The 27,657-nt window shown below is 42.5% G+C and overlaps 1 protein-coding gene across 4 annotated transcripts in view; it reads left to right on the top strand.

Annotated features, from left to right (window-relative positions):
- Positions 1-23,681, top strand: part of TMEM255B (transmembrane protein 255B) — a 65,759-nt gene extending 42,078 nt beyond the window's left edge. For all 4 annotated transcript variants that reach the window (XM_066176720.1, XM_066176718.1, XM_066176719.1 and 1 more), the window contains 5 exons: positions 6,948-7,028; positions 10,851-10,936; positions 13,760-13,919; positions 20,216-20,359; positions 23,001-23,681. In XM_066176720.1, coding sequence (XP_066032817.1) covers positions 6,948-7,028; positions 10,851-10,936; positions 13,760-13,919; positions 20,216-20,359; positions 23,001-23,168 — 639 coding nt within the window. In that variant the 3' untranslated portion in view covers positions 23,169-23,681. The remainder of the gene's footprint in view (positions 1-6,947; positions 7,029-10,850; positions 10,937-13,759; positions 13,920-20,215; positions 20,360-23,000) is intronic.
- Positions 23,682-27,657: the final 3,976 nt, after the last annotated feature.

Here is a 27,657-nt window from a genome sequence, read left to right as displayed (position 1 = left end):
GAACATTCCCTGGCACTGATTAATCTGCACCTCTCTCGATGCAGCTATGGAAGCTAAGACTAAATAAATACTGTAATTGGAAAAAATAGCCCTCACTGTATAATTATTTCAATAAATTATTAGCTCTGTTTTGTGAACTATGGCATACATTTCAGTCGATACAGTTTAAGCTGTATCTCTGTTTTCTGAAAGTGAACTTACACGTAAGGGAGATGGATTTTTCCCTATGTTATGCAAAATATAGCTGTTCCCTAAGGAAACAAAAACTGGCATGGAAAAAATTTCTTTCCATACCTCAGCTAAGAGCCCTTCAACTTCCCCTCAGGCATTTTATCAAATTCACCAAAGATACTGTTAAAAGAATACTTCTCTTACACAAAAAACATACTGCAGTGCTCTCACCATCAAATGTGAATGTGAGGTTTCTGTTGTATGCTCTTAAAATAAAGCAATCAGCCAAAACAAAACCCTCTGTATTTGGACCAAATTTTCTCTTCCTTGGCATAAAGCCTTCCCTCTTGTCCCTCACTTTCAGGCTTTAATACACATACTAGAAAACTATTGAAATAAAAAATTCAGGAAGAGGGAAAGCTATAGTTTGCCTTGTAGGGTTCAAGGCTGAGCAGTTCTGATTTGTCTGAAATTAAAGGGAATTTCTGGGTGTTGTGGGTTTTGGGGTAGTTTTTTTTGACACATCTGAAAATTTTCTAAACTTAGCTTGATGTCATTCTGACTGTACCTGCTCAGTGTACACAAACTCACTCAAAGGTAGTTAGTTAAGGAATCATCTTTTCCAGTGCTCAGAAGGATTGAATAAAACATGTCCTTTTTTCCTTTGTATCAGTAAATAAACCCAAGAATGCAACTACATTTTTATAGAGAAGTCTTCCTCTTTTTACCAGCCTGCATATTTTGTCCTCTGCATGCATCAGCAGAGCTTTAACTAATAGAACCTTCCCACCTGCCCATTTCCACTTAAAGGGACTTACTCGAAGCAGAGAAAGGGAATGCATTATTTATCATATATTAATATTACACATGAGTGGGACATATTGCATAGCTCTGTTTCAACAATAGTGTTTGAGGAAGTTCTTGGTATCAAATGATATTAAATTAGTTTAAAAGAATGTTGCTGCTATATACTTTAGAATTACTCTTAATAGATGAAATGTATATATATACATACACACACACATATATAGTACTTAAAAGTAGCTTTGTTTCAACCATTATTGCTATAAGCAGTAGAATCAAGGAGAATCAAGGGCTGATAGGTATCCACTATATTCATACTCAATCTGTTGTGAGCAGTGTGAAGTATTTTAAGACCAGTCTGTCAGGAATGCTTTTATAGCTTTAAAGTATGTCTCATTTACCTTTGGTATTAGACACTGCTACAAAGTCCAGCGTGTGCTTATGGGGTGTGACATACTGTTGGATAACTTTTCAACACTTTTTAATATCTATGTGGTGCCTTATTCCTATAAACACCTTAGTAGACAGACAGACCATAGCACCTCTGTGGCATGAAAATGGAAGCTTTTACCAGTGCGAGGTTTTGGCATCCCCAGTGTACCTTTACTTAAAATCTGTGTGCTTTAGGTGTTAAATTTTGTAGGTGTCTGGTCAAGGTCAATGTTATCTAATCTTTGTTATTTTTGTACACTTGATCATCACTCATTTATTTGATTGCACATAGGGATGCATTTGGAAAACGGACTGAATGCAGGAGGTTGGCTGTAGTAGTGCAGCAGGCTTGCTGTTCAAAATTAGGTGCATGAAGGAAGGTACTCATTTGCCATGACTGTGCATGCACATGAAATAACTGTATTCACTGTAGTCGCTTCCAAGTCACAGCTCTGACCTTTTTGCTGCACAGCAATATCAAGCCATAATAGCTGGTATGGATTAATCAATCACCTCCTTCCTCAGAGAACTGCTGCTTCCAGTCACAAGCACACTTGGATGGAAAGTGTGCTTGTCTTCTCCATCAAAGATCAAACCAATAAAACGACCATTTTTTAAGAGGAAGAACGTGTAAGAGATAGAAAAGCTACGTAAGCCAAGAGATCAGGGCCAAAAGTGAGGGTCTTCATGTACCTGATGGAGGCAGATTAGACAGCTCTCTCACTGCCTTTAAGAAGATATAGTGGTGTCTGAGGGGAGTGTCTTAGCTTTCAGGGTCAGACTCAGCCTTATAGTGTGATATGGTGGTGTCACTCATTGGCCACCTGTAGTAAGATATGAATTCCCCGAAGGTAAGGCCAGGGAGCATCTGTCTCCAGGTGCTAAGGCATATCTGCTAAACTCATAACCTGTGATACTTTGAGTGAATTTCTTAGTCTACTCATAGCCTGACATAGACTCTGACCCTCTTCACAGAATCAGAGTTGCTGAGACTGGGCAGAACCTCTGGAGATTTCTAATCCAACCACCTGTGCTTAGAGCAGTGTCAGCTAGCACAGGTGGATCAGAACTCTGTCCAGTTTGAGTATCTCTAAGGATGGAGACTCCACAATCACTCTGGGAAACCTGTTCCAGTGTTTTGTCACCTGTAGAATAAAAAAGATTTCTTAATATGTTTAAATGGAATTTCCCATATTTCAGTTTGCGCCCACTGCATCTTGTTGTTTTTTCTGGACACTACTAAGAGAAATGTGGCTCCATCTTTTTCACTTCCCATCAAGTATTGATCTGTATTGATAAGGTGCATGGGAACCTTCTCTCGTCTAGGCTGAACAGTCTGAGCTCTGCTTCTCTTATGACAGATATTCCAGTCTGTTAATTCACAGACCATATCCGTGGCCTCTCTCACACTGGGGAGCCAAGCACTTTAGCCAGTATTCCAGATGTGTCTCACCACTGTTAAGAGGAAGGATCACCTTCCTGGGCCGGCTGGTGGTGCTCTTCGTAATGCAGTTAAGGATACTGCTGGCTTTTCTTGCCACAAGGACATATTTCTAGCTCATGTTTAACTTGCTACCCACCAGGACCCTCTGTAAAGCTGCTTTCCAGTCAGTCAGGTCCCAGTCTTTTCTGATGTATGGGATTATTCCTCCCTAGGTGCAGGATTTGACATTTTCCTGTACTGAACTTGTTGAGGTTCCTGTGGGCCATTTCTCCAGCCCAGATCTCTCTGAACAATGACATGGTCCTGTGGTGTTTCAGCCACTCATCCCAAATTTTTACCATTTGCTAGCTGGCAGAGGGTGCAATCTACCCACCATCCAGTTCAGTAATTGAGGTGTTACACAATATTGCCCTAGTATTGACCCCTGGGATAGACAACTATTAAGTCACCTCCAGCTGGTCTCAACACTACAACCTTAGCAGTTCTGCCAGCTTTCAGTCCACCTCACTCTCTGTTTATTTAGCCCATATTTCATCAGCTTGTCTGTGAGAATGAGAGACTGCCAGAGGTATTAGTGAACATAAAGATCCAGAAGCAGGTGAGCAAGAATTTGCACTCATCTACCAAGCCAGGCACATCCTTCCAGAAGGTCAACAGGTGGGTCAGACATGACCCTCCCTTTGTAAATCCATGCTGATGACTTCAAATCACCTTCATGTCCTTGAGATGTTTGGAAGTTGTTTCTAAGATTACTTGTTCCATCCCTTCCCATCAGTGTGTAGTTCCCTTCATTGTCTTTCTTGTCATCCTTGAAGACAGGATGTATCACCCGTCTGTTCAAATGTTCTCTAAACTGATCCCCCTTTGGCAAGGGTAATTCCTTCTTGTGCCAGATTTTCTCACTGGTTTCCACTGTAGACCAAGGTAAAGAAGGCACTGAATATCTAAAGAACGCACAAATCTTTTCCATGTCTTTGTACTATGTTACCTGCCTTATCCAGTGATGTGCACTTATTTTCCTGATTTCTGTTTTGCTGCTAGTACACCCAATAGAAGCCCTTCTTCCTGCCCTTTGCAACCCTTGCTGGACTGAATTCCAAGAGAGCTTTGGCTTTCCTAACCCCATGCTGCATGCTCATATAATTTTTCTATTTTCCTTCCTGGTGATTTCCCTTTATTGCACTTCTCATAGACTTCCTTTTCATGCCTGAGTTACATCTGAAGCTCCTTGTTTATCCATACAGGCCTCATGCTGCCTTTACTTGATTTCCTGCTAGAGGGGATGAACTGTTTCTCAGTTTGGAGAAGATGAACCGTGAATATTAACCCGCTTTCCTGGACCTCATTGCTTTCCAGGACTGTATTCCATAGGATTCTTTCGAACATATCACTGAACAAGCTGAAGTCTCCTTTCTTCAAGCCCAGAGTTGGGATCCTGCTCCATCCTCTCCAGATTCTGAACCCCACCATATCATTAGGGGCAAGGCTGCCCCTGATCTTCACATCCCTGAGCTATCTTTCCTTGTTTGTAACTGTGAAGTCCAGCAGAACTCCTCTCCTTGTCAGCTCCTTGTTCTGGCAGAGAAACTGCAATCCTCTTAGACCTCCCAACCAGATCTGTCCCTGGAAGTCATGGCTAAAGGCTAATGCTTTCCCAGGACTGTGGAAGAATGTTGACCTAGTTCAAGAAATGGCATGCTGTTCATGTGGTATTTGCTCTTCCTCTTGAGAAAAAGAATTACTGAAGCATTTTTTCTTACACTTCTGTAGTATAAATAAATATTTTTAGATGCAGGAAGCTAACCTTTCTCTAACCCTTGAGAGTTGGTGTCTAAACTTGCTTAAGTTTGCTGGAGTAATCAGAAAGGCAAACAAGCTGATGGAGGAGCTTTATTCATTGATCTGTCTGCATTCCTGCCTAGCTCTGCATTTTAACTAATTATGTATTTTGGATCAGCAGATTTATACAGTTCACACTTCATTATCCAACAAGCAGAGAATACTCTGCTTGTGATCTGAAGTAATGCAAATCTTTCTGCAAAATAAGGGTTATTCCTGGATGGATCTTAAAGCTTGAAAATGCAGTGAAAGTTAATCAGCGAAGATTTCTGCTGAAAACTTAAATAGTCCTTTGCTTGTAAATTGGCATGGAAAGAGGGGATGGCAGATAGTGGGTTTGCATCTTCTATATTGGATCTTGTCTGACTGACATGCTGAGGAGCAATGAGCACTTCAGTTCTTTCACAGAATCGCAGAATCACAGAATCACTGGGTTGGAAGAGACCTTCAAGATCGTTGAGTCCAACCCATGCCCTAACACCTCAAATAAACCACAGCACTGAGTGCCACGTCCGGTCTTCTTTTAAACACATGTGCGGATGGTGACTCCACCACCTCCCTGGGGCAGACCATTCCAGTGCTTGATCACTCTTTCCTTAAATTTTTTTTTTCCTGCTGTCCAGCTTACATTTCCCTTTGAGATTGTGTCCTCTTGTTCTGTCAAGTTGCTGCCTGGAGAAAGAGACCAACCCCCACCTGACTACAGCCACCCTTCAGGAAGCTGTAGAGAGTGATAAGGTCACCTCTGAGTCTCCTTTTCTCCAGACTAAACAACCACAGCTCCCTCAGTCATTCCTCACAGGGTTTGTGTTCCAAGCCCTTCAGCAGCCTCGTTGCCTCCTCTGGATATGCTCAAGCATCTCAATGTCCTTCCTAAACTGAGGGCCCAGAGCTGGACAGAGCACTCGAGGTGTGGCCTCACCAGTGCACGGAGCAGGGGAATAATGACCTCCCTGCTCCTGCTGGCCACACCATTCCTGATACAGGCCAGGAGCCACTGGCCTTCTTGGCCACCAGGGTACACTGCTGGCTCATGTTCAGTCGTGTGTCACCAGTACCCCCAGGTCTCTTTCCTCCTGGGCACTGTCCAGCTGCACTGTCCCCAGCCTATAATGCTGCAGGGGGTTATTGTGGCCAAAGTGCAGGACTCAACACTTGGACTTAGTATACTTCATCTTATTGGACTCTGCATATCCATCCAACCATTCCAGGTCACTTTGCAGAGCCCTCCTACCTTCCAACTGTTCAACACATGCTTCCAGCTCTTCATGCTTTTGAAGGCACAGATCAGGACTAGATAAGTGATAGAAAGTTGAAAAGTTGAAAAAGTTTTAGGTTTGTTTTTTTTGTTTGTTTGGGTTTGTTTTTTTTAAAATTTATTTTTCTCAAACATAACTAATGCCAGCACTGCTTTGGGATAGATATTGGATCATATTGGATCACAGAGGACTCAAGTTGTCAAATCCTCCCAAAACAAATATGGTCTTGTCCTGAAACTGACTGAGGTATGCACCCTGCAGCCTTCAAAGTCACTGTTTGCCAAGGTCAGAAGCACACATTTTTCATCAGGCCAAGGGTATTTCGTTGTGTTCTTCCTTTATATCAGTTTGTGGGAAGTGTTACAAGAAAAATATGAAATATGAGCAGTGAATGTATCTTTTGCAATAGCATAAATGGAAAATAAGGCAAAACCAAACAATGTAAATTGCTTTCTCTTTATGGCCTAATTTCTTCATTATTCTTTGTTTTACTTCTGGGGTTTGAAGTGTGTGTTATAAGTGGAATACTCAAACTATTATCTATTTTACTTTGTTCTCATCATGGACATTGTTGAAATTCTTTAAAAAGAAAGTCCCTTGAAAAGAAATTATCTTGAAAACAACCTGCAAAATAAATCTTGGTTCTTAGGTAAGAAACTGTACCAGAAAAAAGAGTGACTGGACCATTCTCAGAGCAGTACTATCAAGTACTGTCAAGCGTGGTTAAATGACATCAAGTGGCTAAATTCCAGAGGTGATGTATTTTAGAGAAAAATAGATGATACATAGTTTAGTAGTGGAGTGAGGATGGAAAATGTAATCCTGAGGAGAGCCATTCTGGAAGGAAAGCCAACAGAGGAGGTGTGAGCCCTTTACCCAAGTGACTATGTTGCTTCAGCTCCACAGAGCTGTAAGCACATCTGCATGGGGACATGGGGACATGGTGCTTTCCACTTCCTCCAAACCAATCACTTTTTGGGCTGTTTTTCTCTTTACAGGAACCCAGACCTCTGTATAACAAAAGATGCCAGTTTTATTCGAGTGGAATAGGATTCCTATATGATGCCTACCAGACTGAGGTAAACAAACTCGCCTCATCATGTGTTCATTTCTGCTGTGCTGGGGAGGGGCGAGGGAGATATCTGAGAGCATGTCTGTGCACATAGGTCATGAATAGAAAGACACCCCACTGTTTTTCTCCCACAAGTGACTCCCTGCTTGTCCAAGCCTCTGATGATTGCAAATCACTACAGTCAGTGAGGTTTTGAGTCATCATCAGTGCTTGTATCCAGTACATTTCTCTGGGACTGGAATGATTCCTAGTCCATCTATGTTGTAGCGTAACTGTCTGGGATATGTTTGTCACATTGGCATCTTCCTCTAAGAAGGCTTTTGTAGACTCCAAGTGGAGTAGGAAATATCTAATCCATCCATATCATCCAGAAGACTTCAAATCTCTGTATTTATGCAGCACAGACCAAGAACATCAGTGGTTTGAATGCAGCATTTTTATTGTCTCAATGAAAGTAACATGGTCAGAAAAGTGCCCATATCTAAATGGCTAGCTTCCTGAGAAGTCCAGATTTAGTTTCTTTTCTTATTTTATTATTGTGGCAAATTGGTGGGAGTGAATAGAAAAGCAAAATGGAGACCAGCTAAACAGCTAAACTTTCAAGAAGCTAGTTGTTCTTCATCACCATTCCTGCCATGACTAAGAAAAAGTGTATGGCGAATGTTACCACTAATATTTCTAGAAAGCTTAACAAAGTATACTACCAAGTTTGCTGCTAGGGCATCCTGTTGTTGATCTCAGAAAATGTATGGCAAAAATATTTCAGTGATCTCCTCATGTAAAGAGTGACCCAGACAAACTTCTGAAGTGTGACAACACCCTTTCCTGTAAGATTTACTCCTTCCTCTCCTGAAGTGTGTGTGCACACTCAGACACAGACATGGCCTGAGAAAAGCTTCTGACTCCTGTAATAAACATGTGGTTGGCGTCACACTGACCACAACTCCTTGCAGGTGACCCCAGCCTCAGGCTTCTGGCCAGACAGTTTTCCACAGCTCTACTGATTCTGGGAATGTCTAAACTTGGGCCACCCAGAACTCCTTCCTCTATTCTGGAAGAAGACCAAACCGCATATCTTATAAAAGTGTAGGTAGTTTCTAATAACATTCTTGTCTGGTTGTTCACTGATTTAGAGTTAGCATATGCTAATTCAGAGTTAAGGATCCATGACATTTATATTTGGCTTTTGCTTTTCCAAAGGTAGCCAGGTAGTGAGTAGGACACATGCCCTGCATGTGAGGCAAACACTTGGAAAGTAGATTGCTTACTGACTGCAAGTTTCCTTTTGATTGACATCTCTCACCTGTAAATGGTCTCCAGCTGATTTGGTGTGCCTGTTTCAGTTCTCTTTGCTGAAAACAGAAAGAATTTTATTTTCTTGCAATTACCATGAGAGGAGAAGGTATCTTCGATTGGTGCTGAGGAGATAATCAATCACAAATGGACAGAACAAGAAAAAGCTGTGTGTCTGGTCACTGAAATGAAATAATAGGTCTTGACATGCAGAACGCCCACAAATGGCCTGTTTCCACCACCCTTGCTCACACCACACACTGATTTGTTTATTTTGGTTTATTCACTGTTCTCCTAAAAAGGAGTGTCTTGTTCTATGCATGTTTTAAAAATGCGGTAATAAAAATAGATAACTAGTGTAACTTCTTTGGCCAGGAATATGTGTCTTGTAGTGTAGAAGCAGCTAAAAAAATGTTTAAGATAATGCTGATCTCCCTGTTTTGTACTTCTAGCCTTCTCCATTAAAAAGGGCAGACTGGACTTATTATAGCTTGGAGGGGGAAAAGCTACTTTTATTTCCTATCAGAAGTGGTCCTCAAACCATGCATCAGAACAAACCACTTTTTAGTAGCCCATTCCATCTGAAAAAGCCCTCCTATCCCAATCATGCATGTGTAACCAGAAAAGGGTGTTTTAATTCTGTGTGTCCTAGGCCACTTTCACCACATACAGGAGGTCAAAACCAAATTCAGAAGATTCACTGAATGCAAAAGGGCATCCCACAAAATGGCTGAGGTAGCACACGATTCAGGATTGGTTTTCAGCCTGCCTGCTTTAAGATGTAGGTGGGATGGTTCCGTAACTGCCTTGATTAAGCCAATGCAGTCAGTGACAGTACGTGCTCCTCTTCTGCAGTAAACTGCAGCTCAGGCTGACAGCTGCAACTGAATGTGACTTCAGGCCAACAAAACCCTTAGGTTACACTCCAGTAAGTTCAGACACAATAGAGCAATTGTGTTGAAACAAGGTCCTGTCTCAGGGTGAGATGTCTTTGTGACAAGTGGGTTGTGTCTGTATCAAACTGTGAGCTCCATTTCCAGATTGCAGCCTAGACTGAGACTGTCCTTTTATAACCTGTCATTTTGGGATAGAAGAGCTGATTTGTATGAGACACTAACCACAGGTACAGCCTTGTCCTGAGCAGCAAAGCAATCTCAAGGAATCATGTTAATCTCCTTCTAACATTAGTTTTGTCACCCATCTTCCACTGCTCGATCAAATCCTGCTAAGGAGAAGTGTGGCAAGTTGGAGACCAGTTGTGAGATGAACTTGCTCTGCTGCTGAGTGTGTGTGTTCAAGGCTTTCCTTTTTGCTGGGAACAAGCGCATAAGGAGTACAGACTCATCAACAGTGACAGTTTTCATACTGAAAGGATACACAGATCCAGGACTTAGGAAGTGAGAAACATCTGGTTTAGCATCTCTTGTGGACATTCTTCCATAGAATAACACATTCGTGCCTAAGCCAGAGCTGTCTGATAAACTTGTCAAAAGCAGACATGTATTCCTAAGCATGCTCCTTCTGCTTTTTCATTTTGAGGAATTTTCCATTCAATCATAAAAATTTTAATTGCATTTTGTGAACAAAATAGTTCCCAGTGGTTACAGAGATTTTTTTTCAATCAAATAAAAGTTGTAGAAAGAATGGATTTTCTGACAGCTCTCCAGGATTTCAAAGTCGATAAGCTAAAACTCTCAGGGAAAAAAAGCCTTACATATAAAGTATTTCAGTTGGTCTGTAGTGCCAGATAGAAGTGATTAATGCTTACCACACTTAAGCAGTCATCAAAATGATTTTGTGTCTGGATGGAGAGTGGCTTACATGTGCCTGCCTTTATTGTTCTAACATCTGTCCATCCCTGCAATTCCTCCTCAGATAAATAAACCTTTTCAGCTTTGTATTTGAGAGCCTGCAATAAATGGCACTTATTTGCTGGAGTGCTTGGATCTTTTCTGAATTATTCTGTTTGTGGGTTTGAAGATTGCTCTTGCTGTTGTTCATGCTTACTTCCTTCTTCAGAAGGGTTTCACTGAAAGGGGAGAGCTCCCATTTAATGGAAGCTGTTCAGATAAATTGGGTCCCTTGCCATTTCCCCAGTGTAACAGACTGGTTCTCTCATCCACTTCAGTGTTTGCTGTAGTGTATCTCTCCAGACCCATGGTCAGTTCGTCACAGCTGTAGAGATCTCAGTCTCATGACTGCACACTCTGGGTCTCAGCAGAATAGCACCAGGCAGTGCAGCAAAGTGCTTGACAACTCTGGCAGCCCTGGCTGCAGTCTGGTGCTGGGAGCTCTGGGCTCCGTAGTGCAAATGGCCTCAGACTCAGGGGCTGTCATCCTGGTTAAAACTCCTGTGAGCTCAGAGATGTCCTTCTGGCTTCCAGTTGTGAATTTTGGAATCTCAGGATCTTTCTGCACAACAGGTAAAATAACTTGACAGTGTTGTAGTAGCTGGTTTTTTGTGGTCAGTACAGTAGGATGAGTCGCACAACGCTGCAATATTGAGCATAAAAGTAAGTTTCTGCTTTTTTGGCAGGTGACATGTCATACCTTAAACAGTAAGTGCCAGCTGAAAGTGAAGAGTAACACATGCTATTGCTGTGATCTGTACAACTGTGAGAAGTAAGTACCTGTGTGCATTCTGTGGCCTCTGAGAAATTCTTGGTTGGTTGTCCTTACTCGTACATGGTAGGGCCTGAAGAAGTCACACAAGGAGCTTGTATGCTGAGAAATCCAGTTCCTCTGCAACTGAAGTCCTGATACCAACAGGAAGTATGTCAAGAGTTGTTCATTAGTCTTGGTATTATTTCAGTTTCTTTTTCTTTAAATATGTCCATAAGCTTTTTGCTTTGTGATCTAAACTGACCACTCAGTTACATCCTTGTTCAGATGTACTGTTGGTCTGGCAGTGCACTTTTCCCATTAGATTTACTGAATCTTCTGCTTGGCTCACCCTTTGCACATCTCACTATCATTGAATCACAGAATGGTTTGGGTTGGAAGGGACCATGAAGACCATCTAGTTCCAATTCCTCTGCTGTGGGCAGGGACACCTTCCACTGGACCAGGCTGCTCAGAGCCTCATCCAACCTGGCCTTGAGCACTTCCACTAATGGGACATCCACAACATCCACAACTTCTCTGGGCAATCTGTTCCAGTGTCTCACCACCCTCACAGTGAGGAATTTCTTCCTAATATCTAAATCTTCCCCCTTTTTGTTTAAAACCATTCTCCCTTGTCTTATGTCTACCTGCCTTTGTATATCATCTTACCGTGTTCTCTCATGCAACCTCTACAATGCTCTACAGTTCAACCACAGTCACTTTTCCTTCTTTCCCCTTTCCCCCTGTGTATTTCTCATTCTTCTCCCTTCCTACATAATTTTATTTTGGTTTTTCCTCCACTTCACATGCTAGCAGCCCTGAATAACCCCAGTCCTCTGTAAGACTTGGCTAGTGTGATGCCAGCCAGACATAAACATTTTAGGCATAGGGCAACAAGGCGTGGACAATCAAGCTTCTACGCAAGGCTTCTGCATGAAAAAGTATCTCTTAGCCAGATGATATCTCAACTAGAGAGGTAAAATGACATTTGGGACTAGAGGGAAGTGATTTATGCATGCATATTTCTTATGCAGATGGGAGACACAAAGTGAATGAAGGTCTATGAAATGGATTAAAATCTTTTGTAGTCTTTTGCTTATGTAAGAAGTGTTAAATCTGTACATGATTCAGGTATACGAAACAAGTGGGAAAGGTAGAGAATGTTCAACTTTGGTACCTTTTTCTATGACAGACAGGTGATTGAACATCCTATTTGAAAAGCAATATGTATCTAGTGAGAATGCTTCCTTCATGGTACACGGCTAATGCCTGCATGTTAACACTGAACCAAACAGCCCAACTCAACAGAGAAATGAATAGGGGTATGTAGTGGTTAAAAAGGTGAAAATATTTGGAGTTGTCAAAAAAAGTGACTGAAACTGTTGGTTAAAGTATAAAGTAACCACAAAGAGAGATCAGGCAAATTTCCCTTTCAGATGGCGATCCTCAGTGCCATTTTTCCAAGACACTGAGTTTGTTTGAAACACTTGGGTCTGATCACTGCTGTGACATTATTCAATGATATAATTAAATGTGTGTATTCTGCTGTTGTCAACATTCTACAGTGGACAGCAATATCTTATGGCACTGGCATAGTCAAATCCAGGGTAAATAAGCAATCACACTGCTCTAGAGAGTTGGCAATTCACAGGATGGCTAGAGAGAAGTCGGAGGAGGCACAGGCCCACAAAGTGATTTGTTGTCAGCCATGGAATAGACAGATATGAAGGCAGGATTGTAAATCCGATTTCCTCAGCCTCGTGGAAGCTGAAGCTGTAGGTTTATTTAGTTAAGATGGGCTCATGGCAGGGCCCAGGTGAATTCAATGGTAATGGTTCTTCAGTGCCAGAACCATGACCTGAAGCCATTGATTGGATATTTCCAGAAGTTACTGTGCCTGGCTTGGTTCTTCCCAGAAATGTGAATAGCTCTGCAGAGCTTTCCTTAACAACCACCTCCACTGCTGCCCCATGCACTGGGGTTGGAAGAACAGAAGAGTGAACACGAACTGCTCACTTCTGGTTTCCACCATAATCTGATGGCAATTTGGCAATTTCCTAACCATGGAAAAACAGGCTTGGCATTTAAAAAAAAAAAATCTTTCCAACTCAAATAGCTGCCCTAGGTGCTCATTAGTGGGCTCAAATTAAGGCAGGTACTGGATAGAACTGCAGGAGCCTGTGGTTTCAAATTTTGCAGTAGGATATTTCTGGCTTTTGGCAAGACAATGAGGTGTAACTTCACCACATGCCTGATTTTCAATAACCGATGTGGTGTAGAAATATGAACAAAGATTTCTGGATAGTACAATCCAGAGTGTAAAGACATCTTTATACTGTACTGTATTGCATTAATTTGGAACCACAGACACCATAAACAAATGTAGCCAGCTGGCAATATCTCCCTTCCTGTGGCTGAATTAATGCTTAAGCAAGTTGCTTTCCCCAGTTTCTGAGATGCCAGCAGATTTCTAGGTGAGCTAGGAAAAAAAGCAAAGCTAAGCAAGCTTTATCTGGTAGCTAAATGACAAGGGCAGCATCCATATACCAAGATTATGTCTCTGTTTAGAGACACTGAACAAAGGATAAAGGGTCCATGCTGGTAACCACCGGCAATCAGCCAAACTAGGGTTGGTATTAGTGGAATACATTTGATGCTAGCCTTAGCAGAGCCAGTTTTTCAGCAGGGTTCTCCAGTTCTGCTGTGCAGTTTTTGGTGGGAGCATGGATGTAATACTTTGCCAAAGAGGAAAGCAAGCAGGAAGGAGTCAGATCCTGTAGTGCTCTGTATTATATGCAAAACCATTCCTGCCTCAGTGACATTGTCTGCATTCTCTTTCAGTTCAGACCAGTCCTCCAGCTACTATGAATTTCTGGGTGTGAGTAGCTGTCAGGATGTGCTTCACCTGTACAGACTGTTGTGGTCCTCCACAGTGCTCAACATCATCGGCTTATTTCTGGGGATTATCACGGCAGCCATTCTTGGGGCATTTAAAGACATGGTAAGGCTCACAGTCCTTTGCCTTATGTGAGGGCTCTCTGCTTGTTGGCGTTATCAAATTAGTTAAAACCAAGTAAGTATAAATGTAGGAAGGAGAGCTTTAAATGTGTTTCCTGGGTGTTGTGGGAGTCTGGAGTGTTATGAGCCACTGCAGAAGGTGAATGTAGCCCAGGTTTTGTTAATAGCTTCTTTGGGGCAGATTAGAATGAAACAACACTGAATGATCAGTGGTTGTAAATAAACAGTGTAGGGTTTATTATAGAACAATTTGGTTGCAAAGGAACACAGGTATGGAGCCGTTTTGGTGGTTAATATCTATAGTAATACAACAACACAAAAGCATTGCAATATGAAAGTGCAGTAACGTCACCCGAGGACACAAACATGGGAAAAAGAGAGAGAGAGAAAGTACAAGAGCATGATGATCTCACCACTCACAAGATTGCTCAAGGTTGCTGTGCAATCGTGGTTAAAGCAGTGGTTGCTGACCACATCTGTCTGGTGGTGGAGGAAATTCTGAAGCCGTGATGGAGAGAAATCCTCAGAACACAACATCTATTGGGTCTATATTCACTCTCTTCAGGTGGGAATGCTCAGGTACCTCCTACTAGGCAGGGAGCTTGATATAATAATGTGAATCATGGGAGCTTCTGGTGTTCTTGACACCTTCTAAGACAACACAGCTGCCCATCCTAGAAGCAATTGAGTAAATTAAGTCCCATCGGCAGAGATGAACATGCTGAGGCCACAGGCAAATGTCCTGAATTCCCTAATACTTCCCCGGGGGAAGGAGGGGAGCCCCCACAGTTCAGTGGTCTGTGCGATGGAGCACAACTTAGCATGACAAAGGGCACAATTCTCTCCACAGGATCCCTCCTATCTCACCCACAACCCATCATTCATTCACCTTGTGCCTTATCAGATCAGGGGTTTAGCCACTACACACCCAAAAGTTCACCTCCTCCATCTCAACCCAGAATCCTGGGGTCTGAACAAATGGGGTGTTTTGAGTAATTGTCCCTTAACTATTCAGCCTCTTTCATGGTGAAAACCTTTAGGTGAAGCTGTTGCCAGCTGTTGACAGCTAAGTGGTCAAAAAACGTGAATGGAAGGAAAAAAACACAACAGTGTGAACAAATGCTGGCAATTCACTTAGTGGCAGATTTTTTCCCCTTCTAATTCATCACTGAATGTGTGGGCCAGCACGGAGTCTGAGGATGCTAGTTTATAGCTAACATGTAAAAGTCAAGTCCTATATGTGACTGTTCAGCCTTGTGTGGTTCTTTTCCCTAAGAATGGGGATGAATTCTGAAGTACAAGTCAAGTTTTTTTGGAAACAGTTGTGTGCTCGGGACACTTCAACATCCTCTTTTGTTTCACGAAGGAATGCCACCTTCTAACTACTCCCTGTGGCACACCACCGTATTGTGCTGATGTTCACCACAGTGTTCAGAAGAGACCGTGTGGTGGGAGGGATTCTCCAATGAAGTGCATCATATGGCTGGACTTACTGGCACGTTAAAGGGTGAAGTTGCTGTTCCTGCCATTATCACTGTCAGTGGCCAGGTTTGCTAAAGCAATACCTGAAGACCAAGCAAGAGGCTCATGATTTACTAGGCTCTCGGGAGAGTAGTAGAACTAAGTGGGCAGAGGCGTGGAGATGGAGGTGAAATGCAGGAACCAAAAGGAGGTGTGATAGCGACACGGGTCATCATAGATCCATGGTGTATCTGGTCACTGTTGCAGAGGAGAAAACTGAATAGAAAGATGGGTAAAATGAAAAAAAGGAGAGAGAAAGACCTGGGAAGAGAAGGCAAGAGATATAGCTGAGATGTACATCAGGACAGGAGGAGGAGCAGACTGGCAGGAATGGGCTGCTCAGAACTGGCACCCAGTGAGCCAAGGACCCAGTCAGACTGGAGGCCATCCACACCCAGCTGTGACCACCCAGCATTCCTTAGGAAGCATGCCCAGGCTGTCTACAACATGTATTGGGTGCTTAAAACCATGCTTAAAATAGAGCAGGACCATATGAATTGTTTGAAATTCACCTTTAAGAGAGAACATTTCCTGGAAATATTCCTCTGTCCAGCTTAAGCCCAACAAGTGCACTGAGTTAATGCATGTAAGAAATGTGCAGCTGATCTCTCCTTTATGTAGGGGACTACTGCAGGAGAGCCCTGATAACAGATTGCAGCCAGCCACTAAAGAGTTGCAGCTGCCCAAAGGGAGTAAAAGCAGTTTTCCCATCTTAATTCATCCCCTCCCTGTGAGAGGAGCAGAAACAACCACAGTGGGAAATGAAGGGAAGAGCAGCTTGCACGTGATGGCAGACATCAACTACAGCAAGTTTTTGGGAGAGCACTGCAGCTTAGTGCCGCTAAGTGTTTTCTCCTGCCTAGCAGATAGATGCAAGTGCAGCTGTGAGAAGCGTGCAGAGAGCCAACCTGAGTCCACCTAACCTGTCTTGCTCAAACCTAGGCTTACGTGAGATTTGGGCTGATGCTGTGATACAGCTCTGTGCTTTGCAGGGCCATCACTGCACTGCCTGTGAGGAACACCGACCCAAGGAGATGTTCTTGGGAGAATGGCACTCACCATGATCTGGCACATTCCCTTGTTGGGAGGCAGAGCCTGGATCAGAGTGTGGGTCCTCTGACTGGGTGGCATAAAAGCATAGAGGGAAATTGCGGCAGCAGTGGATGTGCAGCTTGACCCCAAGATTAGCTGGAGTGAGTCTGTCAGGTCTCCGGCTGAAAACCTCATCTGAATAACCTGTTCAATGTCTCCACTGAGTGTGAGAAGAAAAAGGGTATCTTAGTTCAAGAGAAAGATGAGTTTGTGTCAGTCACCTCAGCTTGTGAAAGTCTTACTAAAGCAGCAATCCAAAATGCAGTGACTCCTCCTTGCTCCTGCCTGTGCTTTTTCAGGGTTCTTTTGAGTTAGTAACAGAGATAATTTGCTAATCCTTACAAAAGGAGTAGCCCTTGGGAGAAGAGAGGAACTCAGAAAACATCAGGCAGAAGAGGAAAAGGGGATGGGACTGAAATAAAAAGAGAAAAAAAAAACATTAAAATATGTGAGAAAACTATTTACTTTGCTTTAAGATTTCACCTTCTTACATAAATGCTCACTGGCATTTTGCAGGGAAAACTGCAAAGCCCCCTGTAATGCCTCACAGCATTGCTTTGGGATTGACTTCCAGAAAACACAAGGCCAGGCTGACTAGTCAAACAAAAACATCATGTTTATCCGTAGGGAATGCTGGCAGCCAACCCATGTTACAAAGGGGAGAGTTTGCAAAACAGTGCTCTTTCCTTTAAACCCATCATATTTCCTGGACAGAAAAAAAAAAAAGTGTTATTTTGGTTGGTTTAGCTTTTCTTTCTTGTGACAAATTCCCTGCAGACCCTGGCACGCTCCCTGTGGTTTTGCTGCCTGCCTGAGGGCTGTGCTGGCTCAGTGGGAAATATTTCATTCTCTCCTGACCCCCAAGGTGTCAGCTCAGTGGCTGCTGTGTCACCCATGGAGCTGCCCTCTGTGATCTGCAGGGTGCTGGGGGAGCTGCAGTGGTTACAGCAGGAACCTTTCTTTTAAGATCTACAGCGTGCTTGGATATAGGACATGGAGGTAGTTACCTTTAAGTCACCTCTAACAAAAAGCAGATTAAGATATTACATCAATAGATGTAGCTGAAGTACCCAAAATGATAACACACTGTGATTATTTCTTACAGAAGTTGCAGGTAAAGAATTACATGGAAAATTTCACTTGCTGATGCTGAGTTAATCTAGAAACTCCCTTCCCTGGCCTGGTATTCATTTGATGACTTCTGGATGTTTTTCTGACACACCTTGCCAAGGAATCTGCCTGCCCTGAGTTTAGGGCTGCATTAATCTGAACTGCTGATAGTCCTGAGGGGAGGACTGGGGTGGGGTGGGGGCAAAGGGGATGCCTTAAATTTTTTTTTTTAATTAGTCTCCCTCTTGCAGTCCTTAAAGGAATCTGAACAGATTAAATAGCATTGCTTTATCCCCTCTCTTCTTCCCTCACCCTGCTCTAAAAAGGAAAGCAAATCTAACCCGTAATTACTGAGCTACTTGCCATGGGTTTATGTCTCAGCACTCATGCAACTACAGGTGCAGTCTGACATGAAGAGTAGCTGGAGGTCAGACATAAATGCTCTGGCAGGTCTGAGGCCAGTGAGCTGACACTGTTAGCATTCCCTGGCTAGTTCAATACTCCTTATCTCTTTGACTTGGGTGTTGGTGCAGTTCAGAATGTCTCAACCTACCCATGTATTTTAGGTGAGTAATTTAACACAGAGTAATTACTGGAATACTTGATAAAAGCATCCAGTCAGCTTCAGTAACTACACATTGTTGCTGGCCCTGGCTGAGACCAGATAGCATGATAATAATGTGCTTTGATTAGTAGATGTGGTGTGGATGACTCTCCAAATTTGTCTTCTAGGATTGCTGAGATGTTCATCCTTAGCAATTAGAGAGCATTGCTCTGTGAGTGGGTGGAATATAAGAAGACTGAGAGAGGTTCCCAAGTGAAGAAGCTAAATGGGGTCAAATAGCAGCACCCAAAGAGACCCACAGAAAGCTGGTAACAAATGCAGAACAGGCATCTGTATTTCACATCTGTGGGTAAAGCAAGTGTTTCTTGACTCATTTATGTCAGAGGGATCTGATTTTATCCCTCCTCTGAGGGAGGAAGGGCTCACTCTGGGGCCGTGGCACTGGCCCCAAACCTTTGGGTCTGAAACAAGCAGGTTACCTGCTCCTCCCTACTCCTGAGGCAGTGTCTTTTCATCTCTCCCCATCATATCCACCCAGCCGGGCAGGTGGGAAGGTGGGTACCTTGCAGATGAGAGTGTTTTGAGGAGGGTGCCTTGAAGATGAGAGACTTGCCTTCTCCCGTGAAATAAGCTCTTTGCCTTTGATCCCAGCCTTTCTCCACGCCAGCTCCTGAAATGACAAATCTGTCCAGGAAGCTAAGGCCTAGATTTTTCAGTAGCCTTGTGTGGTACCTCAGTGACCTAGATGATGCTTTCCATGTACAAACACAATTAATATACCTCTTTCTCAATCACAGAGAGATCTCACACTGTCTCCAGAGGATGCAGTGGTTTATATCTCCCACCAATAAATTGGAAAGGAAATGCAAAAAAAAAAAAAAACCAAAACAAAAAAAACCCCAACAAAAAAACCCAAAAAAACCCCAACAAAAAACAACAACAAAAAAAACCCAAAACAAAAACAAAAAACCAAACCAAACCAAAACCCAAACCAAAACAAAAAAAAAAAAAACACAACCAAAGAAAAAACGCAAAAAAAAAACCCAAAAAACAAAACCCCAAACTAACAAAAAAAAACCCCCTCTTGGTTGTTGCTTTCAGCATTTGATTGGCAACTACCATATTTTATTATTTGAGTGAAAAGAAAATTCCATGCTCTCACGTGGAGGAATCTGCTAACAAAAACAAAGGAAAGAAAAGAAACCACTTGATTTATCTCATGAAAATATTTCAGAAAGCTCTGTTGCTCTGCTGTCTTTCATGAATTGTTACATTGCACAGGGTTTTAGGGTTTAACACAAACCCTCTTTCGCATTTAGCTTTTGGTTTTTTTTCCTGAAGCTGGTTTCATGTGAGCTATTACTTCTTCCTGCAAGCTTCATTTTGCATTGTAATTAGAAGACATGCCAATAAGGCCAGGAGAGAAGGATTTTCTGCAGTAGGAATGAGGTAAGCACATTGAGAGTGATGCTGGAGCACCAGCAGCAAACTCCATTTCCCAAGTGAGAGTGAGATATGAAAGAGGAGCAGCTGGTTTGGAAAGGGAGATCAAGGTAAATCTGTGTAGGAACAGAGAAAAAAAGACTTGAGGGCATCAGGTAGTTGCTATTGGAAGGAGTCTGCAGCAAATGGTGAAGGACTTGGTGCTTGGTGCTGGATGAATAAGAAGAGGCAGCCAACGCTGTGTGTTGTGCTCTTCAGGGTGTCTCGGATCTGGAGTCCTGCCAGTGCTTCTGTAACTGTTGCTAGGGAAGCACCAGCAGCCTTTTTCCAAGGGAAGAAGATTAAAATAGCTGTGTATTTTTACTCTGAAAATTCATTCCGGATACACCCTCCTCTCATTCTGTCTGCTCCTCGATTTTTTTGTACTACTGGTATTGTGTTGGAAAATAGAAAGTTGTTAAATTGTCTTGTTGCTTGTGTTAGGAACAGTTCCTGCTCCAGCCCCCTCTACATTGTATTGATATATTGTTGTCTTCTGTGCTCAACAGGTACCTCTGTCCCAAATTGCTTTCAGTGCTGCACCTCCTCCTCAGATCCTGTACAATCCTGCCCAGCAGATCCTGACATATGCTGGGTTCTGTCCTTCCACGGCAACAATTTCTACATATCCATCCTACCCATTACCTCTTCAGGTACAGTACAAAACCACACCCTTCTCACATCATCAGGAAAGCATAGGCTGCTACTCAGTACAAATTTTGCAGAGGTAGGTCTTAGCTGGATCCCAGCTCCCAGGCTTGTCTGTGAGATGACTTTGTGCCTAGTTTTCTGGTCTGTTCTCACACCTCAGGCTTTCTCTGGTTGTCCTTTGGACTCTTACCTGCTGATGAGGTAAGAGTAGCCAAGAGTAGAGAGAGAAAGGGATAGAAACACATGAAATTAAGCTGAAAAGATTAATGTAAGTAGTCATGAGGATCCATTGTGACTGTTCAGTCCTGTGTCCCCTGAGAAACAGAAATATGTTGCATTTACCCCAAATTCTTATCTGCACTCCAAAATAAACACAATTATTTCCCTAGATTTCTATTTTTTCAAATAAGTGTGTTCATTTATCTTCCTTCTCCTTCATAAATTTCAGAGGTTTGTTGAACCTCCATTATGTTGCAGCTTGGAGAGAAGTAATTTCTGCATCAGCATATAAATTTAAAAAATCATAATAAATTTATTTAAAGGTGCAAATCGTGAATGATGGAAGCAGGAATGATGAGGAACAGCCAGAAGCTTATCTGTCATCTGTGTCCATTGTTTGAGAGCTGTGGGCTGAATTCATTGGGCTGGAGGTCTGAGGTCCTCATGTTCCATCTAAATGCTTCAAGCTGCTGAATTCAGACCTTGACACAAGCCCTGCTCAGATGGCTGTAGTCCTTAATCCCAGTCTGGGTCTGGGATTCGTCTGACTCAACACAGGGGCTGTTGGCATGTAGGGATCTTGTACTGCCTGATAATGAGATCAAGTAGCCACCTGTCCCCTGCTGCTACTCCGAGAGGGTCCAGGCTCAGGTCCCATTGTCCCCAGGTCATGTCTGTGTGGACATCTGAGATATCCCATGGCATCCCAAAAGGGCTGGACATTTAGATGTGGGAAACTGAATTGAGTTTTAACTGTCCAGAGAGTAGAAGACTTTGCCTGAGCTGTTCTACCCTTTAGAGTCACCAGTGGATTATCTCAGGCTAAACATATATGGCATTCATTCCTGGTCCTCTGCTGAATCCAGTATCTCACTGAATAAATGCTTGCCAGAGAGGCAAAGTCTGTAAAATAAATCAGCCAAATGGCAAAAAGGGTGATAGCAGGAATGCATTTTGAAAGGATGTAACCAGCATTTCTTTTGTTTACTGTGACATGTGCCAACAAAATAATACAACCCTTACTGGTACAGTTCAGCCACAACTTGTCTTGGTAACAGGCCTGCCAGCTGGGCAGATAATGGTCCTGATTAGCTGGGCAGGGACTGGTGGTGATGACAGCAGTTATGGGTTGTGCCAGTTATTCCTGCTAGAGAAGAAGTCACTGCAGAAGCAATTCCAGGCAAACAGATGGAAGCAGTGGTTGCAGTTTGAGAGGGGAGGGAAGCCACAACTCCAAAGTAAATAAAACCCCAAGCCAACCCAAACCCACAACAACTAGGTTTGGAGCTGATGTATCTAGCAGGTCTGTCAGTATACCTGCACTGCCTCAGGGAGTTAAAGGGCATAAATGAGCCTTCCTGTTGGGATGTCCCCATTCTCATTCACTAAGTCACTGTGTGATACAAATGCAGGACAACACTCTCCTTGCCAGGAGGATTTGACCCAGGCCAGCAGCCCCTGCTCACATGGAGCCTCGTGGAGGAAGCAAACACCTTGGCATGGGGTCTGCCAGCCCTGGACAGCTCTGAGATGCCATTGTCCAAGGGCTAGCCCTGGCACTCGCCTTCTAGATTGTGGCTATTAATTTTTTTAGCAGCAGGGAACGTCACTTGCCCAGATTTTTCATTTCTCTTGAAAAAGATCCATGATTACTTTATCTTGTTTTCAAATTCCAGGCACTTTAAGTTCACTTAAAGTCTGAACCTGAGGGGAGCTGAGCCCAAGTCTTCTGTTGAGGCCCATAGACTGGCATGTGCTGGTTTGTGAGAGGAGGAGTAAAATCCTCACCCTCTTGAAATCAGTGACAAAACTTGGTTAAAAGTAGTAGGATTTTATCCTGAATATTTTCCCCTGCATGCATTCTTTTATTTTAATGAACCCTGCTTGTTCCTGAAGATGGGTTGCTTCCCAAGCTCCATTTATTTGTCGTGCCTTTTTCAGCCAAAGCCCCATCATAACTGACTGCCAAAGAGGGAGACATGCCTACCTGTAAAATATTCTCTTAAGAGGAATCTGCATTTGGCAAAGGAATAACACCTTGCATTTATGCAAGTATTATAACTGAGATTAATTACATCTGAGGTAATTTAAATTTCACAGTGATGCTTGGAAACAGCAGCTACTTGTAACATAGTTAGTCAGGCACTGTGCCTCACCCGGGAAGCCAAGCATCTTTTCCTGCAGAAATTCCTGTTCTGCTCTATTGCCTAGCTGTCTGCACAATGTCTATTAAAAATGACTTGGGTTGCTGATAGAATCTGTATTGCTACACTTAAGCAGGTGCTTTAGAACTAAAGCTAATGTGCTGCAATGCAAGAGAAATTTAATCATGGGGCTTATTATGTAACACATGGCAAACAACACAAAACTGCAATGGGGTTGTAATCCTTTACTGAAGAAGTTATTTTTCTTTCTCTGATACAGCCTGCCAGCAATTTTCCAGGAACATCATCTACTGACATTTCTTTATCAGAAGAAACTCAGCCTCCATCTCAGTCCAGCTCCAGCTACGGTCTTCCCCCAAATGCTCCAGCCCTCTATACACCAACTTACTGCTTGCCTGGAGAAAAGCCTCCACCATATGCACCATAGAACAAAGGATTTATTTTAGTAGCTGGTAGGCTTTTATTTTGTTTTAAAGAAACCTGTGGCAACTGTGCTGTGCAGGCACTAGACTTCCCAAAGGAACCCAGCACAGAGTGTGTTACTGCCACTCCGCTTTTACCCACATCTCCCTGTGAGCAGGGCAGAGCCCTGGAGCTGTAAGGGCAGGCACGTCATCACTCAGTTTGCCTGCAGTCAGAGGTAGTAGAATTTTCTGGCTACTGTAAGCATGAGATATTTCCCTCTCAGTCCACTGCAGAATAGATTTTCTTCAAGAGGAAGAATGAAGAAAACACTCTCGATATGTGTTCTGCTTTCATAAACCAGTATTGAGGAGTTTTAGCCTGTGTTGTCTGAGTGGGTAGCTGGGAGCTCTCAGAGTCAATCATTTTGGGTAGCAAGAGTTTGTTTGCTTGTAGTGTTTAATAACTCTTCTGGTGAAAGTGTTGTACCAATAAAGTGTGGCAATTATTTTACAATAAAGTTCACTGTGTGTATTTATACTATGCCTAAGGCTATGTGTATTTGGAAGGAAAGGAAAACAAAAGAACAGAGGAAGAAGTACCCTACCAAATAGTTTCCCTTTTCAAGTTTCAGATAGAAAGGCTAATTCTATTGGGACTGTTTTAGCTGAACTTTGTGCCAGTCTAGTCTGCATAGTAAAAGGTCACGTTAATGCACTAAAAATACCATTTCCAGACGTGTATTTTAGGCTACACTTTAGTGTTCAAATTATTTCCTTTCTAGTCAAAAGTGCACCACAACCAAAACCATTTTAGGTTAAATGCTTTTTATTTATTTTTAAGTTAATCCAAGACCTAATGCAGGTGTTTTACAATGACTGCAACAGAGTGAATGAAGGGGCCCAATTACTTTTAAAATTTATTTTCTCTGAAGGCTAAGCAACAATACCTTTGGCAGTGCCATTGACTGGAAAAAACGCCATGTCCCTGTTGTCTGCACTCTGCCTCCTCACTGTGCACCACATTAGCTAGGATTCCTTTTGGCACACGCCTGCCACATTTTGGGACAGGGGTACTTACAAGCAGCATGAAAACCCATCTAAATGCTGCATCCCTTCACTGCATTTTGCTCCTGCAGGAAGGGTGTTAATGCTGCTTGCTCCATAGATCTTACAGTCTAGACAGCAATGAAGCTCTAGAAATTTCCTGAAATGCCAAAGAGTAAAACAGGGAACAGAAGGTATTTCGCATTAACATTTTAAGCAGCTGCTCTGTATTATGAAGATATTGAAAAAAACTGTATAAACAAAACCAGCTTACTTGACAGTTTCCTTTGAAAGGAAGTAACACCATCAGACCTGATTAAAATAGAAAAAAGAGTGATCATCCTTCTGCATACTTTTCAATTTCCAAGAAATATCTGTTAATTCATGTGTTTTACCTCTATGTATAAAAAGCAAATTCAGTACTGATACACATAAGAAGAGAGATTAATTTATATGGACCATAAAAGACACCTTTTGTTCAATTAAGGTTTTTCTGAGATGCAAACTTTTAGGCCAGTGAGCAGTGATGAGGTGCCTTATGGGTATTGTTGACGAGGTGAGGTGGCTGAGAGAAACAGAAGTCAGAGAAGAGACCAGTGGTTTTCTTTTAAACATTAATTTAATGCATCCAAAATGCTTAGTTCTTGTGCAAATACAAACTGTGAAATGCACAGTCACTCTGATTCTGAAATAAGTGAAGCCACATATTTACTTCTTTTTGCTTGCTACGAATACTACCAGGGGAACCACCTCAGTTCATTTTGAGTACTCAAAGTCCAGGACAGACTTGATTCCTTTGGGTTCAGCACCTAGACTAACTGAACAAGGATGAAATCAATGTTTCTCTTGGGTTGAAACAAGTGACTGAAAGGAATGAAGCAATGCTTATGGCAGCTACCTCTTCCTCCAAACCTTTCTCCAGTAGGTACTGCAGTAGGGTATTAAAAAAATTCACCTTTACACAATCCCCCTTCCTTCTGTCATTCTCCAGACCGAGAAATTCTGAGTTTCTCTTCTAAGCAACATTTTGAGTCCAGGTACATTGTGATCTATGCAAAATATCTTCACATACATGCACACATATGCAAAGTCCGGGAGCAATTTCTGCTCGGAATTAGAAAATTAAATGCTCTTGTACACATTACAGTTAGTGTGGAACTGCAGAGTACTATAATGTACCACAGGATTCACATTTCCGGGACCCAAAATAATTCTGGCCTCATAAATAGTGTCACATTAACACAAAGGTCAGACATGTTCGTGATTCATTTATGCCACGTGGTAGTTTTTTTGTGAACTACCAGAGAGATTTTACAAAAATACCAGACATGAAACTATTTTGCTAGCATGTTTCATTTGAAAAGAACCAAGTAAAACAGGGCTTGATTCATCTTCTTGGTTTAAAAATAGGTGTCTTCCGTGTCTGTATTTTTTTTCAGTGGAGTTACTCCAAGTTTAATAGATGGGAGATTTTTGTGGTTGAACCTCATCCAGCAGCCCAGCCCCAGGCAGCTGCTCCCTCGCTGGGACTGGGGAGAGAATCAGAGGGGTAAAAGTGAGAAACTCATGGGCTGAGATAGAGACAGTGTAATGGGTAAAGCAAAATCCACACACACCAGTAAAGCAGAAAAAGGAATTCATCCACCACTTCCTGTGGGCAGGCAGATGCTCAGACATCTCCAGGAAAGCTGGGAAATGTCACGTGAAACAGTGACTTGGGAAGACAAAGACCATCACTCTGAGTGTCCCTCCCCTTTCCCTTTTGGCCCCCAGCTTTATGTGCTGATCATGAGGCTGTCTGGTGTGGGATATCCCTCTGGTCACTTGGGATCAGCTGTCCCGGCTGTGCCCCCTCCCAACTCCTTGTGCACTCCCAGCCCCCTCACTGGTGGGGGGGTGAGAGACAGAAAAGATCTTGGCACTGTGCAAGCCCTGCTCAGAAAAGCAGAAAACATTCCAGAGTTATCAACATCGTTTCCAGCACAAACCCAAACTACATCCCCATACTGGCTACTGTGAAGAATATTAACAAAAACAAGCACAGACCTGTATTTCATTTAAGGACTAAAATAACCATGAAAAACATACATAAAAATAAAACACTGCAGTGTGGACATTATATTAAACAGAATATCTTCAGGATTTCCAGCTCTTACTGAAGATGCTAATGTTTCTCTTGGGTTGAAGCAAGTGACTAATTTTTCTTGGATACTCCATCAATCACAAATTGATCCAGAGTCATCAGCTGTAATATAAAGCACTTTCAGGAACAAGGTGGTTTCCCTTGCTCAACTAAAAAAAAGCAAAAACATAGAACTACTCCTGGGTTTTCCTATGCATGCACAGTCTGCAAGTAAGTTATTACTGTCTAGTGGGAAATTTCCTTTCAAACTTGTGTCTGGTCAGATCTGACAGTAGATCCTTCTTCAAGTATAAATGAGTAGGTTGGTTGAAAGTGATAAAATTCTGTTCTTTTCTGCCCTATTGCATTACTGCTGATTGATTTGCTCATGATAAGATGCCATGTCTAATGGCTAATAGAGTACCTTCTTCTTCTTTGCTAAATAAAGCAGGGATCATTGCCAGAAAATGTGCTTGGAATAGTCTTCCCCTTCTTTTCTCTTTTCTTCTGGGACAGTTGTATCTTCACAGTTCGGGCACAGATGCTGCCACACATGAGGATTATTAGACTAACGTGTCATCTCCTTATCTGCTTAGGGAAATTGTAACATGACTGGCCAAGATTAATTTATAATAGATCTTGTAGAATTGGACGTTTTTCATGCTAATCCTCTGAAGGATGGTGTAACTTTAGCCACCCAGTACTTGGAATTTGCACTACAGCATACTGCAAGATTACTCAGTTTATTAATTTGATGCAAAACAAGGACCAAATAAGATTTAAGTGACTCAAGACAGGCTAGGCAAAGCCTGTCCCAACTTTAGAAGGATAGCTGAAAAGCTGAACACACTTTATGGCTCTAAAACCTTTCCTGCATAAACCTCCACGGATATTCTCACCTCATGCAGTTCAGCCTGGCTAACTCTCACAGCTCAAACCTCTCTCTTCCCAGTAGGCTCACAGTGAATGAGGTGGCCCAAAAATGCAGCAGCAAAAATATATCATCACCAGATAATATTCTCCAATTCTCAACACCTCATCATTTTCTCCAGCAGCTATTGACACACAAGCCGTATGGCTTTCAAGTTACTGAGTCTTCTAAATGTTTCCTGCTGACCCAACTTCATTTTCCATTTTCTGTTGACCAAGAGTTTCTCTAAAGGTCACAACTGAGTCTTCTTTCTGTAGTACCAGAAAGAGAAATTCTAGCAATAAGAATAGTAGCCACCATTTGCTCTGCAGCTGAGAAGACATGAAATACTGATGTAAGCATATGAACCTCCAACCTCAAAAAAAATTTTAAAAACCCCTCAAAAAACAACAACCCCAAAAAACCCCACCAACCC

This window comes from Chamaea fasciata, unplaced genomic scaffold, assembly GCF_029207755.1.
Source record: "Chamaea fasciata isolate MVZ Bird 193981 ecotype frontalis unplaced genomic scaffold, bChaFas1.0.hap1 SCAF_2, whole genome shotgun sequence".
NCBI classification, from domain to species: domain Eukaryota; kingdom Metazoa; phylum Chordata; class Aves; order Passeriformes; family Sylviidae; genus Chamaea; species Chamaea fasciata.
This window is presented reverse-complemented; position numbering and strand designations above follow the sequence as displayed.